This window comes from Corapipo altera, unplaced genomic scaffold (assembly GCF_003945725.1).
Source record: "Corapipo altera isolate COAL_440 unplaced genomic scaffold, ASM394572v1 0, whole genome shotgun sequence".
In the NCBI taxonomy this organism is placed as follows: domain Eukaryota; kingdom Metazoa; phylum Chordata; class Aves; order Passeriformes; family Pipridae; genus Corapipo; species Corapipo altera.
Window position 1 is genome coordinate 68,644,862 of NW_020884872.1, and position 17,460 is coordinate 68,662,321.

Consider the following 17,460-nt stretch of genomic DNA (forward strand, 5'->3'; position numbering starts at 1 on the left):
ACTGACCTCTCAAATTAAGATCATCCACAAAATTAAAAGAGGAAGAAGCCTATTTGGTCACTTACTCTATCCTCCAAATGCATTTATTATTCATGGTGTGTGGCAGGGAATATAAGTGTAGGGTATGATTGAGAACACTGCAGATAATTCGACTTTGAAATGTAAATACAATTAATGAGTATACCTGCCTTCCCCCAGGATCTCTCCTTGCCTGCTTCATCATTCTGACTTCCTTCTCTCTTTTCTTCAATAGGGCTCCTGATTTTCTTCCTTCTCACTCAAGACTGAAACATTTTGCGGAAGAATTCCAAGAAAAGCACAGAAAATATTCCATGGATTTCTCGAAACACATGCTTTACTAACATGCCTTTCAGATTTCATTGTGACCAGGAGTGTTTTAAGAGTTGCCTTGATAATTTGGCACAACAAATCATTTGACATGAACATACTATCACAAGTTTAAAAAAGAACACCAGCTTGCTTGCAGTGAAAGCCAACATTGGCAACATTTAGCTACAGTGAAACTGTGTCATTCACTGGCTGTCACAGACTGCCAACTAAAAGCCTCACATTTAAAACATCAAAGAAAATTGTCCCGAGTAAAACCAAGAAAAATTATTTGGGGAAACACTGGGTCAACCAGGAGAGGGAGCAAGACAGTAGGTCTCCAGCTCTCAGTCTTCTACTGCCCCCTAACCAAAATTTGCTCTTTGTAACTGTATATAGTGGCTTGAAAAGAGGTCAAAACCACCCAAAGAAGACCTACACTATTCCATGTCTTGGGACAGGACTGGAGATCAGCTCCAAGAAGGTGCCAGGACGGAGCTCGTGGCTGCTAGGATAAACACAGATGGACCAGTGGTGAAGTTAAGTTCTTCTATTATCTGCTGCCTCTCTCTCGTTTCAGAGATGCCAAACCCATCTCCACTTAAATACCACCTGACGCTCAAATGATTGGGAATGATTGGGACAATATCCACTAACTCCAGGACTGCTGAAACAGACTATACAATATCTTCCAGAAATTGAGCACACACACTGTACACCATTGCAGAAGAGAATCTGTTATAGGAATGTTTAACTATTAATAGGATCAATTTTTAGACAAGCAAAGCATCCACCACTTTAAAAAGAAAAAAAAACGCAACCAAAACAAACAAAACAAAACAAAACAAACAAAAAACAAACAAACAAAAACCCCAAAACAAAACAAAAAAACCCCACAACCACCCAAACAAAAAACAACCTGGGGTAGGCGCCAGTTGTTAATTTGGGCAGAAAATTATTTCAGTTTTGGTAACAGAGAAAATTCTGAGTCAATTGTTCAGTGTGTTGAAGTTAATGGCAAACTATTTTAATCTTGGTCATTTTTTGATATACAACTAATTCCTGACATGCAACTTGCATGATATACTGTTGATTAGCCTTCAGGACACATTCAACAAGAGAGGTTAATTTCTTTTGCATGCTTACACATTCACATTCCTTCCCTCCTTAGGGAATGTGATGATCAAGAGAAGTATTTTGGCCTTCAAGAACTAGAAACACATTTGACTGTCACCGACTTTCATTCAGCAGACTGCGACTCTGGGGTTTGGTTGAAACAAATTCATACAGCATTAATTGTTCATGCATGAAAAAAAAATGTTAAGCAAGAGGACTAAAGGCTGCTCAAGCATACCACATCTCTTTCCAACAAGACAAATTACAGCTATTACTTTATATCAATTAGCTGTAATAATCTTGAATACCCTGCACTGGAAGGAAAATCTGAGATATTGAGCTCTTATCTACCTTGCTTTCTACCTTGTGATAATCAGGGTACTTCGTTGTTAGAGAAGGGGATATTCCTCATGCCACCTTTGTTCATATGAATTTATTCAACAAAATACATTTTTAAAATCAGTCTTCCAATCAGATAATATGTTTATTGTGATTAATTCTCAAGGAGAGTTGTTTATCATGGATGTCTAAAAATAATACGATTTTAGAAATAATGTTCCTCACAGAAGTTAACGCTTGGACTTCAGAAATGAGAATAAAGTGTGAATGCACCATTTGTCCTTTGCACAGCCAATCTTTGCAGAGCAGAGAAAGTTTCACCAGAAGTTACTGCCTTTAGTTTCTTGATTATTTTTTTTTAAATCAGTTTCACCACTGGCTTTCTGTGCTAGCACAAAGCCAACTCCTCTGCAAACTCTTAGATTTGTTCAGTGCTTAAGTCCCACCCAGGAGGGAGCAACTTGGAGTTTTCATTTTGTACTAGCAGGAGGTGTTGCTGGATGAAAGCCAGGGCAATCCCCTCAGCATGCAATTCAGAAACAATTCTAAGCAGGTCTCAAAAGATGAAATCAGCTGAAGAAACGGATCATCTAGAGGTTGGTCCTGTGCTATTCAGTGCTTAAAAGTCTATCTGCACTGCCGCTCCCACTTGACCTGTGAAGGTGTGCAGCGCTCAGTGTAGGTCCAGCACAGAACTGTCACTGGGCTCTGTGTGTGCAGGCTCAGCTGGATTAGATGATCTTAGAGGTCTTTTCAAACCTAAATGATTCTATGATTCTGCTTTAGGCTGCAGAGACAGCTGTGCCCATCCCAGGAGACCCTTGCTTGCCAGCCTAAAGTTCTGTATTTTTGGTTAAAAGGTTTTTGGTAAAAGGGAGTACCACGAGGGGAAAAAAAGGCAGAGGACTCCTTATTTCTGACAGCCCCCTGCTCATACATTCCCATCAGTGCCATTTGCCAGTGCACATCACAAGGGTGGAGGAGGTTACTGGCCCTTGCTTCCTCCAGCACAGCCCAGGACCTCAGTTCTCAATCATACTGCCTCTAAGGCAGCTACCCAGAAGGGAGGTGAAGCAGCATCCAAGGCAGTTAGCCTTTAAAATGTTCCCAAAAAGCACTGATCATTATCACAGAATCTCTCAAGGTGGAAGTGACCCCTAAGGATCATCAAATTCAATTCCCTGCTCCTCACAGGACTAACTAAAACTAAACATATGATGAAAAGCATCATCCAGACACTCCTTGAACTCTGATAGGCTTGGGAGCATGACCACTTCCCAGGGAGCCTGTGATGGATACTAAGGCAAAATTTCCTGAAAAATTACTAGGCAGGAAAGACGTGCAGTCTTATGAGATACCATGCCCAAGTGTTTAAATTTGTGTTCTAGACTGTGGAAGACAAAGAGGCAGGAGTAGGATCACCAGCGGAAAATGTTGGCTCTCAGGAAGAGTAACAGCTATTTTCTCACCCTGAAAACCCTGGTCATTATCCCTTTTTTCCATCCTTGGGTACTCTTGATTTATTCCAGTTAGAACAGGATAAAAATGAAACTTCAACAGGAGGCAGCAAGAACACCTAGAGAGAGATTCATGTTGGGGTTTCCCTGAACAAAGCTGCTGAGGCCTTTTGAAACAAGAAGTTGCTCCTCTGCGTCTCTCCCCTGACAAACAAACCTACAATCCAGCTCCTGCCTCCCCACCCTCCATAGCTACAGTCCCTGTGCATTTCAACTGTATTTCACAACCCCCTACATACATTCCTGTTCTCCCACATTAGCTTTTGGGGTTGGTTTTAGCAGGGAAGCATTTCAGGTGTTGTTGGCTTTCTAGTATTATTATTACTATTTTGGGAGGTTGGTTTTTGTTTTTCCTTTTTCTTGTTGCTTGTATTTGTTTGGATTTTTTAAACTTCAGTGTCTCCCTTTAGTCTCAGAGCATGCATGGGATATCCCACCTTTCTGAAAGATGTCTGTGTCAAAGCAAAGAATATCACAGACAGTATAAAACACCAATTCAGCATTTCATTTGTTCATATTTTCTACAATTTATTTTTGCCACTTTAAAAATGTCACATATCAATTTAATAGGTGAAAAAATATTTGTTAAAATCCAAAACTTTATCCTTCGTTAAAAAATAGTTAAAGGAATAACCTTTACCTGAACAGTATTATGTATGTTGAGGTGAAAGTATCAGACAGCAAGTGGACTTGCTTTATATAGGTATAATTCTTCTAAACAAGATGTTCCCTGTGGTCAACACGATTTACAAGCAACACAAAAGTTTGTTCATCCACAAATTCAACACAACTGCTTACAAAGAAAAAAATGTCAGAAAACATTCTGTGTGAGCACACCACAGAAAACAATGTGGCTAAGGAAAAAAAAAAAAGCCAGACAAACAATAAGATGTATAGATCAGCAGGCAGGAAATACATGTTCAAGCTGGAACTTACCACAACATGGAAAAAGCATTTTTTTATTACAGCCCTGCCCATCTGTGATTAACAAACAAAAACCAAGCACGCAGCATCTGTGTTCTCTCTTCTTAATGTCAGCTTACAAATACTGCAAAGCAACTATGATCTTATACATCTTCCAAGGCAACGTGTTGTCCTTCTGAAAGGCCAATGTATTTTGTATGGATCTAAAGATGGATTTGTGGCTGTCAAACACTCCATCTGGTTTCTAAAGCTGAGCAAACACTGCTTTATTAAACAGTAAAATAAAAATATTTGACTTAGAACTAGACCCACATGTAATCAAGCACCGACAAGTAGGCATTTGCTACATTATTGGTATCTTGACACAACATTCTGTGTACAACTTCGGGTATCAGTTAGAACATCATGTCATCTAGCCCGTCCTCCATGAACTTCTTGTAAATTGCCATAAACTTTGCAACAAATGCTTCCAGATGATAAATGGCTTTGCTGCCCAGTTGCAGGCGGTGTTCATAGAAGGCCGCCATCTGTGCAACTTCTCCTTTCAGTTGTCCATCACAGTTATTTAGAAGTTCTGTCAGGAGGCCCTAAAATGGGAAAAAAGGAAAAAACAGGACAGTATTTGAAAAATCAGACATTTTTTGTTAGGAGGATAACCTTCTTTCTCTGAAAATAGCCAAGCTATGACAATAGTTCACTCATTAATCCAACAGCAGAGACATTCAAGAATAATTTACTGGAACTATTTATGCCTTAATAACAAAAATAAATTAATCTCATCTCCAAATACTGTAACCTCTACTGTATGGAGGCACATGGCCTTGGGGAGAATTCTTACCAAGATAGCAAGTGTATTAAAACCACTTCTATCTTGCCAGCATCAAGCACAAAGAGAAACAGCATTTATAAAAAAAAAAAACAAGGAAAGGGCTTATTTAGAATTTAAGTATATCTGTTTATATTTATGTACATATTTATGTGCAGACACAATACAACTTGACCACAATACTTTAGTCATTGCAAAACCCCAAAACGCATTATTTTAGATCACAGACAGCAATAAAATCATTCCAAATCCATCTGTACTAAAACAGTCAGGATTAAGTGAGAAGTATCTCTAGATCATTTCAAGTTTATGAAAAAGGAGAGGGTAGAGAATATGCACCTTTTGCCTCCCCAACACAGCAATGCAGGATGCACTAACCTACCATAAGAAATGAAGATTAAAGAAACATCTAACTACCAAAAATGTCAGAAAACAGAAATCAGTTAATGTGAAAAAAAAATTGTATCTGAAGGCAGAGTCCACCTAGGTTAAGCTGCAAATATTATCTTTAATCTTTGTTCTGCTCTAGATGTCTTCAGCATCCTTTCATCATGCTAAAAATACGAACATACACATCCCACTTGCTTTTTTCCTCTCAAGATGACTTCTGTCTTTGAAAAGGCCTGCTGCTCTAGCATACCTCAGCACATCTCTCCACTAGGACATAGCAAATACTGAATTTCTAACAACAAAACTTTTAAAAAACAAATCATATTTGATTTGATATGAAAACATATCATAGCCTACAGAATCATATAGTCAGTAAGTTTGTAAAATAGGACCAAGATGATCAAGTACAACCTTTGATCAAATACCATCAGGTCTACTAATCCATATCACAAAGTGCCAAGTGTACTAGTTTTTTGAACACCTCCACGGATGGTGACTCATGTCTATTTGGAAAGGACACAGCTTTCCATCAATATTCGAATAATTTGTGATGTTTTGGTGTTTTGGTTTTTTTTAACTCTAGTTGGGACTGTCATAGCATTAATATTTATAACACAATAAGAGCTGGACAGCTGAATTACCTTCATTATAATCTCAGGAGGAATGCAATGTGTCAGGAGTTCATAAAGCCGTCCACGGACCTCTAAAAGCCTGTGGGAAAGACACCACAAAATATGAGAAGTATGACCCCAACGCATTCTAATGTATTTTCACTATTTGTGAAACATGTTTCAGGAAAAAGTCAACCAAGCAAAGTTTCTTTTCTGCTTTTGGCTTTGCATGTTATTTTAAACCCAAAAGCACTGCACAAGTCAATTTCAATTCAATGCTGCATATCACCTTTTACTCAAAAGACAAATTACATATACTCTAGTTACAATGGTCTCAGTTAATCTGGAAGCTACAAGGCTATTAGAATTTGTCTCAGGCTTGTGTTCCTTTAATTCCTCTTCATATCTAAGTTGTTATTCATGCTTAAGATTACTGAGGAGACACAATCAAAATTGATTAGCATCACAGGATTCCTTTATGCTGTTTTTCTGTTTCCTTGTTTATAAAAAGGGGTAAGATTATTAGGTGGCCAAAGTGACACAGTTACCAATGCTCAGTTTTTGGTACCAGGAGGTCAGACACTACAAGCATTTAAATTAAGTGACATTTCATGCCCCCCACCAAAAAAAAAAAAAAGACAGAAAACACAACATGCAACTAAGCCTATGCTCACTTTTGATTACTAAGCTTCAATAGGGAAAAGCAATAGCTTTTTGTTTCCTGATACTCATTCAGTGTCCTCTGGCAATTTTAAAGCTCACTTCCTCTGGCTGCAAAGTACCATCTCCAGTAGAATTAAAAGAAAATTACACATAACTAAAGATGACACATTTTTAAATTCAACTTTTTTTTTTTTAGGTTCCAGAACACACCAAAAACATAATTTATAACTCTAAACAAGTCCATTCACCTACCTTTGTGGTGTCTGTTGACCAACAATGGCATTTGCAGTTTCTCTCAAGTAAACTTCCCAGTCCATCTCAGGAATGTCTTGATCAGCAGTAAAAGGATACCTACATAGTAATAAATTTTTTAAAAATTAATATCAGAGCAAATTGTCACCTATTCTAGCATGGCCTTAGAAGTAAGGTAATTCATGTGTCTGACAGCATAATTTACATTAATTTTTGTGGTGACTTACTGTTGTACTCTGCAGCACTCACACATAAGCAGTGCTTTCCGAAGATTCCTGCCAGATTTCTCTGCAATCCTTTGAGCCAGTTCCTGAGGAAGAGTCAGGCCTTCTTTCTTACACACACTGGACAAGACATGGCAGATCTAGATGGATGGAAAACAGATATCAGGGAGAACAACACTTCGCAAACCGTTCAGCAACTACAGATTCTCCCGTTAGAAAGATTCCTGGACCAGAGATGGACCAGTCTTTCATAAGCCATGCTTGACAAGTCACCCACCACAAAGAAAAGCTAGGTCACTATGTGAAAGTAAAATATCTCTTAAGTCCACAGCAAGAACTTATCTAGTAGGATTTTTAAATAATTTATTTTTGCTTCTATTTTAACATACATCTTCAATGCTGGGAGCAGGCACTCGTATAGCCAGGCATCTGCTTTGAATAGGTCCTATAATTTTTGACATGGAGTTGCAGCACAGGATCAACCTGCACGTCGCCATGTATTTCTCCATTGTTCTTCGCAAAGCATGCTGAGCATCTTTAGTGAGTTTGTCAACTTCTGTTAACAGCACCACTGGAAAAAGGATTAAAAAGAGTGGGGTTTTGTATTAATATCAAATCTTTCTAAGAAAACAAATACTTTTGACACACAAGTGATAATACCAGAATAAATGATAATATGCAGAAGGCGGCAGTATGATTCCACAGGCAGGAAAATAAAGATTAAGATAACCTGCGTGCCTTTTTTGACTGTACAATCTGCTCCTTCACACACTATATTCACATCCTGGAATGTTCATTTCTTCAGAGCAGGGCCTGCAATGCTTCAGTGCCAAGAAATAATCCAGATAGGTGTAGCAGCTTTCACCCTGATAACTAGTACAGTAACTTCTTATAGGAGTTTTGAAGTGAGAAATGGAGGAAAAGTTATGGCATAAGGATATAACAAAAAGTAAAAATTACTTGAAGACTCGCCTCAATACATTTTATATCTACAAGCCAATGTCTTAGCCTGACAAAGGAATAGTAAAAAGCTGCCTTATTATTGTAGCTGCAGTACCTTTCTGTGGTGTTTTAAAGAAAAAAAGAAAAATGTATTTAAAAAATGCTTCACAACCATCAGGAGACACCTAATACGAAGCAGCCAACCTAACCAGCTATCTTCTGCAGGTTCCTCCATAGGCAACTGATAGATGGCTCATTTCAATACTCTAAATTGTCCAGAGCCTGGAGGAACAAGTCATCCCACTATTCTTCTTCCACTTCTGGTTATACACACAGCCTAGCAATATCAGACAGCTTACAAGATACTTTGAGGTATATAGTATAACTGCAGCTGTAAGGATATATACATCAATAACTGGCAGAGACAATCAGTGTCTAGCAGCTCAGGTGAAACAGTACTTGCTGTGAACAGCAAGACAGAACAGTAGGAAAATGTGACAAAGTACTAAATCCATGAACATTTTCAGCTAATGTCTGCTCTACTATCTATCATGATTTCCTCTCTCCTAAAATCCCATTATATAGTTCTGATTTTGCTTTCAAGTTAGTCATTGGGAGGAAAAACAAGCATCTCGGAAAATTCAATTAAAGTCTCTTCATTTTCTTACCAAGTGTCCCTCTGTACACTATGGATAAAAATCTTCTAAATGGGAATAGGTTTGTTTTTACCTGCATAATGCATGAAGGTACACGCATGAAACAATGAGATAAAATTTGTGAAAAAAATACAAAGTTTAAAAAGCCCTTCACTGGTTTTAACTGTTCTACTCACCTTTAAAATCTCGCTGAGTACTTGTCTCAAGCTGTTGGGACTGTGCTACTGTCTTCAAGAGCTCCTGAATTACTACACGGTCATTGTTTCCCGCATCACTGTAACAGGAGTTTGAATAAATCTTGTTTTAAAACAACTTTATATTGCATATAAAATATATCCCCCTAACCAATCCGCTGATCAACTGACTCAACAACAAAATTCAGAAGCTGCTAGGGTTAGAATTAAGCTCAACACACATACTTTGTTGAAAGTTACCCTCCCAGTAATAAGAACAACCCAAAGCTTATGCAGGCACAGCTGGATTAGTAGCACTGTGTTGAAGAGTAGTGAAACCATTGTCAACTTAACTCATAAAAATAGAACTTATTCTTCTGGGATAAGAAATCTAAACTTTTGTTACCTATAACCTGGACAAAGACAGACAATGTGAACGCTTTCACTCATTATGGAAAGAACAATTAAGTCTAACAACATAATAGGATGCCTCACTCAATGGACTCAAAAGCAGGGGTTTTTTTTTCCCCATCAAAAACTAGATGTCATGCCACGAACAACCTAAATTCTTAATGCACACTTGATGGTAGACACACTGAAGTTACAAGTTACTAGTAAAATACTGATACTGAGATACTATTACAGCATTAGGTCTGCTTTTTTCCTCTAGGAAGGCAGTAAAACATGGGGAAATTCCTCTTGCCCCTTCTCTTCCCTAGCCACTACAGTAGCATTGCACAGCTTTCTCAGTCCCCAGGTTACAGTAGCTCAGCTAGCTTGACTCAGATTTGACAACCAGAGGGGACTACTGACTTGCAAGGTGGATCACCAAAAACACAAAGAAAAAGGGAAAAAAACCACTGCCTATTTATATTTAGCATCCCAGACAATAGCCTTCACAGAAGCAGCAGTAGCTCTGCTATATTTCACTGACAAGCAAACAAAAAGACATTTGTCTGCGCTGTTCTCTTCACCACTCAACCAGACCTTCTCCATTATTGCCAAGGAGAAGGCAGCAGAACAAAGAAAGGCGTATTAGCTCAACAATTCACAAAATGCTCCATGGGCTTCACTGACTTGGACTGCAGAGCTCTGTCCTTAAGCAAGGCAGCAGATCTTTGCTTTTGTATTTGTGCTGTAATCAAAATGAAACAAGCCTTCTACTACAGTTCTACTTATGAGCTATGCCAGCTGTTAGAAATGGAAAGTGATTAAAATAGTGTTCTAATATATAAATTATTTTCTGCAGCAACAGAGAACCCAGAGATATAATTTCATGGCAAAAGATTATCCTTGGTATCATGTGACCACATCAAACATTCTAGGAAAACAACAAACAAAGGCAGTTACCAGACAAGACTTTTATTGCTCCTTATTCTTTAAGGATGCACTAATTCAGCAGAACCCGTTTTAAAGCATCTACCCAAGCTAGTCAAGTGACCAGAAGACAACACTTTGGAATTCAGACAATATCCTCCTTTTGAAGGAAGAAGAACATTTCTGCTAAATATTACATTTCTATCTAAAGTTAACTAAATTTAAGTTTCAGAACACAGTCAGCATCTGCAGTGTCCTTCCCAGAAATTCATTTTCTTTCCCTGTTAGCCATTTATCACATTCCACGTTACTCAAGATGCACAACATCATTTCACTGTATTAGAACTCAGTCAAATTTCACAGGTGATAGTACAGCACAGGCAGGTTTACTGTCTGGTCAGACAAAAACATGACAGTTGCTTGATACTTAAAGCCTATGAATCAGTATATTCATTCTTAATCAAAACTCAGCACTACTATTATCTACAACAACTACTATTATGTACAACAACAACTACACTAATTCTACACTTTCAGGATTTTTGTATTTAAGGTAAAATATGATTATTTTATATGAGATTAGCTTAGTTGCTTAGAGCACGGTGCTAATAACACCAGGGTTGTGGGTTCAATCCCCATATGGGCCATTCACTTAAGAGCTGGACTCAATGATCCCTTGGGTCCCTTCCAATTCAGAATATTCTGTGAAATCTATGTTTCAAGCTCTAAGTACTCTCTGCAGTGTAACAGAAGAAGTATTAGCAGTATCAGGTTATCAGAGCAGAAGACTTAATGGTGACACATTTTATACCATCAAAATGACATATTCAGTTAACTACCAATAAAACTCTCAGCTTTTATTGATAAACTATTAATTATTTGTGTCTGTTTTAGAACACCAGCAGATATTCACTAATCAATACACAGCTTAGCTGCAGAACAAGATTTTTAAGGGGATCTGGCACATGAGAATAGCTTCTAAAATGCAAAGCAGCATGAGCAAAGGTTCAGCAGTAAGCACAAAGTTACTTCGGGGTACACATTATCTCACAAGTGCAACACAGACAACAAAGCCAACATAACCAAGGTCTCCCAGTGCACAATGACATTCACTCTTATGTGACTTAAAGCAACGTTACAAGTTTCAGGTAAATACGAGTATTTACTTTGGGTCAATGAACTATCAGTCAGTGCACTACTACAACTTCACAACTGCCAAAGAAGACACATAGTACCATTACAGCTTCTGTTGTTTAAATCAACATCTGACCTCACTCAAGACAGGATTCACAGTATTTTTTGGTGGTGTTCTTTCTTGTACTTTAAATGCTTTATTTGAATAGTTACCAGGCAAATCTTGCTTACTTTCAAATTCTTATAGTTTTGTACTTGTGAGAGAACTAACAATATGGAGGTGTTAGTTCCAATAAAACTTCTCAATATCAACTGAAATGGTTAAGTCTATGAATCCAGAATTGTTTCTGTTACCCAGTCCTCAACAAGAGCATGCTTACATGGTTAGTTAAGCAGAACATTAGTGTCTTTAGTATGCAGCAATCCCAATTTCTGTTCATTTAGAGTTGTTCAATTAAAAATCCTCTCCCTGTTCTCATTTGCAGATCAAACCCATAAACCATTATCTAATTTGCTCAGGCAACAGACTGGGCAATCAGTCCCTCATATGTCCAGGCTGAAACCACCTACAACATGACCATTAGCTTACCTTGGAAGTGAGGCATTTTTACTGTACACTTACCTTGGGTTAACTTCAAGGTGATAGTTACTTGCAATGGTGCTAATTTCAATCTTCTTTTTAGAAGGTGCCTATATAGAAAGTAAGCATGTTAAGTTTCAGGAAGTGTTCTAAAAATCTGTCTTACAGACTACAACAGGCAAACCAAGAGTCTCAGAGGTCAAAGAGCTGCTGAGACACTGGACTTGCATATCTCCTATGCCTCCAACCCCACCTCCAAAGGAAAAAAGGAGTACTGACACATCATCCACCTGTAAAATAGCAACAATGATTATTATAGCAACACCTGCTATGTATTACTGCATACTCCAGTTACTCCAGAGTTTTGTAAAAGAAGGTTCATTACTGGCATCAGTTGTTCAAAATAAGTGACACTCTGCCCATCCAAAGTTTTGGAGTCAAAGAATTTCAAGTCTCTACTCTGTTTGAAGAAAACATTACTATTTATAGCAGCACCAAATTTGGGTCTGAACAGTTAAATATATTCTACATTTCTATCATCAAGTTTAAATATATTATTTATTCCACCACTGAGAATTAAAAAGAAAACATTAAATAACCTATTTATCAATGAAACCTGATAATCCCTTGCTGGTTAAGCCTCCTACAGCAAGGATTTTTAACAGGTAATATATAAATGCCTAAGATCAGGGCAGATAAAATTTGATTTTTTTTTTGCTAATGCTGAAATTGCCACTACAAGAATGAGAAAAACAAGGTAAAACTTGCAAATATGCAAAAAGTAGCGCTAAGAATTTAAAAAATAACCCTTATTTCTACAGACAAATTAAATTCTATACATTTAATTCAGAACTAGTCTGTCATGACAGATGCTACTGTCCAAACCAACCTGTAGACAACAAATTAAAACCCCCACCCCAAACAAAATAACACATAAGAACAGCCAACCAGCCACAGAAAGCAGAGAACCCCACATCCTGAAGACCTAAGGAACAAGAACTTGTTCATATAACCAAACCAGTATGATTAATTACATAAAAAAGTTTTAACATACTGAGTGGGGAAAAAAAATTAGTTTTAAAACTCAAAAGAATATAAAGGCTCACAACAGAGACCTGTCAGCATATCCATATTACTTCACAGCAGATGGGAGACCTATTTTTTTTACCGTTATACTCTGATGTTCAATCCTCAGTTTCTCCACTCCTGCACCATACAATTCCCTTAACAAGCACATTATTCTTGTCTTTTTTCCAGCTCCTGATGGTCCATACACCAACAGATGAGGAAAGTCACCACACTGAACCTGAACAAAAAGCAACAAGATTAGTTAGTTATAACAGTATTTTCTTTAGAAGAGAGTATGCATTCTTCCATTCTCAGCTAAGTTTATGTTAAATGACTCTTCCAGTTCCATGATAACATAGTACATAGACCTAAAATTGCTGAATCCCTTTCCTGCAGCAACATTTCCTATAGAACATGTGTAACTTCTTTCACTTCAAACACTTCATCCCACAAAGAATTACCCCAAACAAACCAACAAACAACAAAACCCTCAAAAAACCCATCCCAGCATTTACATGTTCTCCAGGGTTACTAGAGCTGGAAGGGACCCCAGTGGTTCATCTGATCCAACCTCCCTGCTCAGGCAGGGCCATCCCAGACCACATTGCATCCAGATGGTTCCTGGATATCCGCCGTGAGGGAGACTCCATAACCTTTCTGGACAGCCTGTTCCAGTGCGCGGTCCCCCGCACAGTAGAGAAGTTCTCCCCCATACTGAGGCGGAATCCCAGCTCCCGAGGGACCCTCCCTGCGGGGAGGAGAGGACCCGGAGGCCGCAGGGCCGCGGGCAGTTCCCGGTGGGGAGGCCGCCGGAGCGCGGCGGCCCCGGGCACCCATGCCTGCCTCACTGACCAGGTTGCGGAGCCGCGCCGCCTGCTCGCGGTGGAAGTCGAGGCGGCTGAGGGCACCGGGCCGGTGCTTGTCGGCCCACAGGCTCATGGCGCTACAAAAACCCGCGGCGGCAGAAAGCGCGCCCGCTACGGCGGCCGCCGAGGGACAAACCGCAGCCGTGGCGGCCCCGCCCCCGCGGCGCTCCCAGCCCAGGACGGAGCGGGCGGGTGATCCCGGCGGCCCCGCTCGGTCCCAGCCGGCGCTGGGATCCCCCATCTCGAGCGACAGAGCGAGTCCTGGCAGCAGCCGCCACTGCGCTGCGCGAGAGCTTTACCGAAACAGCCCCATACCAGCCACTGTGAAGGACATTAACTCTACACCCACAGCGAGAACCACCACACTGGCTCCCCCACGGGACACCGAGCCCTCCGACCCCCATTTGAAATCGGTCCTCTTACGGGGCTTTTCGCGGAGTCACAGGATCAGTTTAGGCTGGAAAAAACCTCTGGGATCATCGAGTCCAACCTCTGACCAAACACCACCATGTCAACTAGACCATGGCACTGAGTGCCACATTCAGTCTTTCCTTGAACACCTCCGGGGAAAGTGACTACACCATCTCCCTGGGCAGCCCAGTCCAATGTCTCATCACTCTATCTGTGAAGAAATTACTGATGTCCAACCTAAACATCCCTTGGTGCAACTTAAGGCTATAAAGAGAGGGCTTATAATTAAACTGTAATTTGGAATATGCATTCTCCAAAACCCCACAACACCTAAACAAGCTTGGTTTCTTTTTTGTTTGTTAGTGGAGACATCACTGTTATCTTATTAATAATGTCCGTTGGGATCTGACAACACCCATCTTGCCATTTTATTCCTGAAAACTGGATCTCCTGTGCTGGTCCCTTTACCTTACTTTGTTTTATGGCAAAACCAGCCTTCAGAAGGATTCAGATTGTTTTCTTCCATTGCTCAGAAACTTCTGCCGTGTTGCCCCACACAATTATATCACCAATATGTTGCAGGTGTTCCAGAGCTTCACCCTGTTCTAGTGCAGTCTGAATCAGTCCATGGCAGATGGTAGGGCTGTTTTCACCCCTGAGACAGTCGATTCTGTGGGCACTTTTCTGTGTCGGGGGAACATCTGGTCCTTCATCTTGGTGTTACCCTGCCTCATTATAAATCAATGAGTTGCCCATCGGCTATGTATTGCACAGTGAATTTGCAAGTTCTGTCTGTGTGTGGCTTTATATATATGCAGAATATGCAGGCAGAGAATTACACAAAGCATATATATGTAACAGAGAAACTCTCATTTTGTTTCTTTGTGTAGTATCTCTAATAAATTAAGTGTCATGCACAAGTGATATTGTTTGAAAGTAGAATTCCATGAAGTGATGAAATACAGATGAATAGTCTCAAAAGTGTCAAGCCTAATTTTTTTATGATTTCTGTGAAAAACATTATAGTTAGATGAAACCTTCATGTGACTATTCATGTTCTACCAGCTCTGTGTGCACATTTATTCACACAGAATGCATAAGGCAGGTAATGGCTTCACTAACCAAGACATTCGAGTTGCTCATAAAGATCACAAAAACCTACTGGGGGGCACCAGGTAGTAGAGCACTTCCATTGCTACCACGTTACATGTTTATCTGAAATAGTTACATTACTTACTTTCATAGACACTCATTAATCAGCTTTATTTGCAGATTGCCATGAATTAGCAAATTCAACTACCTGAAAGGATGTTGTAGGCAGATAGAAGTCAGGCAACTAGTGACAGGACAAGAGGCTACAGTCTTAAGCTGTGCAAGAGGAGGTTTAGGTTAGACATTAGGAGGAAATTCTTTACAGAAAGGGTCATTAGACTTTGCAATGGGCTGCCCAGGGAGATAGTGTAATCACTGTCCATGGAGGTGTTTAAGGAAAGACTGGATGTAGCACTCAGTGCCATGGTCTAGTTGGCTTGGTGTTGTGTCATAAGTTGGACCCAATGATCCCAGAGGTCTTTTCCAACCTGACTGATTCTGTGAGTCTCCTGATACTGCTTTGTCAGCACTGTCCTGGTACATGACTGAGTCTGTGAAAGCTGCAGCAGCAATAACCTGCCCGGGGCTTACCTTCACATCCTTTGTTATACTCAGCACCACAGAGCGACCTGTTCCTCTGCCATTTTCTACGTTCACATTTTGTGGCTCCACAGTGTTTCTCATGTGTGCCTGTTCTCTCTGCTCCACACCTGTGTTCTTCAAAGTAATCTCTGAATTTGACCATTAATTTCTTTGGTATCCTCTTTGATTAGCTGTATTTATGACTTGCCTTTTTATGCTTTTTCAGATCCTTAGCTCATTTACCTGACTTTTTAATAATTTCTGAATGATATGCTGTTCTTCTTGTGTCTGTCAATGTCATGCTTAACTTAATTGCAACTTCTTGATAACTCCTTATAACCTACGGAGTTTTTCCAGCCTCCAGAGAGTTTTTGCTAACATATGCCAGCTTCCAGCAAGAGCTCTGACAGGTACTCCAGGCTTTTAAAGTATCAGTGAAAACAGATCTTTTTGAATGAGGTCAGACTTCAGCAGGCATGACTCAGTCCAGAAGACTTTTGGATACTTTCAGCTCCCGAAGAGATCAAGGAGTGAAGGCATGTAGCATCTCTCAAATGCCCTAGTCTCTTTTTTATTATTAGCTCTATTTATTATTAAACTTCCATAGTATTTCTTCTTATCCCAAGAAGAAAATCTTGAAAATTGTGCCCTACTTCAGCAATGGATTTAAACATGGGCTTACACTTATGTTTTCAGTAATTTCTTGCTATAGAAAGTAATTAGGCAGATGAACAAAATTAATTTGTTAGGCAAAAATTTTATCATTTTAAAACTTAGTCCTGCTTGAAGCATTGCAGTTTTGACACTTTATATCTGATTAAAATGAGCTATAATGCTTTGATTTTCTGCTTCATTAATTTTTTAACTTCACTATAAATGTGAACAAAAGTAAGTAAATATCTAAAATGGAATGGTTTGGCCAAGTATTTTACAAATAAATTAATGTGAATAATACAAGACACTGGCAATTTCAGCTGCAGGCACAATTCACTCAAAGACTGTTAGAATACGTCTTCACTCATTTTGTTCAGTCCAGCAGAAAGGTCAAAAGGTAGAATGACTTCTATGCATGAATAAGCTAGACAATGTATCTGCAAATAGAGATTTTAACTACACATGGCATTTTGAGCCTCTTACTACCAGCAGGCATGTTATTAGAAAGTGACTCAATGTCAGGCACTATAAGAGAAGCTCCATCTTATACCCAAATTGAAGTAAAACTGTAAGACCTGAGTCCTGTGCTTTTATATATGTATATATAAAGTAGTTTTTAACCAACTTTAAACTGTTTATTGAAACAGTGCTAGAACAAATTAGAGCATTATTCTAATGACCTCCTAAATATCTTTACAGCATGATTGGTGCTAGTGATCCGAGTAGCCATTAACAAGTCCAAGTACTATTTTACTGTACAACTTTGGTTTTCCAGACGGAAGACTGCTTGGCTTCC

The 17,460-nt window shown here is 39.3% G+C and overlaps 1 protein-coding gene across 1 annotated transcript; it reads right to left on the bottom strand.

Annotated features, from left to right (window-relative positions):
• Nucleotides 1-4,236: 4,236 nt before the first annotated feature.
• On the bottom strand, nt 4,237-14,040 carry RFC3 (replication factor C subunit 3). Its single transcript, XM_027651015.1, has 9 exons — nt 13,912-14,040; nt 13,160-13,297; nt 12,034-12,101; nt 8,964-9,061; nt 7,579-7,760; nt 7,193-7,329; nt 6,966-7,064; nt 6,081-6,150; nt 4,237-4,810 (listed from the first exon to the last, which is right to left on the bottom strand). The coding sequence occupies exons 1-9, from the start codon at nt 13,996-13,998 to the stop codon at nt 4,619-4,621; spliced, it is 1,071 nt and encodes a 356-aa protein (XP_027506816.1). The 5' UTR covers nt 13,999-14,040; the 3' UTR covers nt 4,237-4,618.
• Between the last annotated feature and the right edge of the window lie 3,420 nt (nt 14,041-17,460).

Coding starts and splice junctions, on each gene's coding strand:
- RFC3 (XM_027651015.1), bottom strand. CDS start 13,998: ATGAGCCTGTGGGCCGACAAGCACCGGCCCGGTGCCCTCAGCCGCCTC. Junction 7,065..7,192: donor GAGTGCTGCAGAGTACAACA/GTAAGTCACCAC, acceptor ATTACTATGTAG/GTATCCTTTTACTGCTGATC. Junction 4,811..6,080: donor CTCCTGAGATTATAATGAAG/GTAATTCAGCTG, acceptor TTCCCATTTTAG/GGCCTCCTGACAGAACTTCT.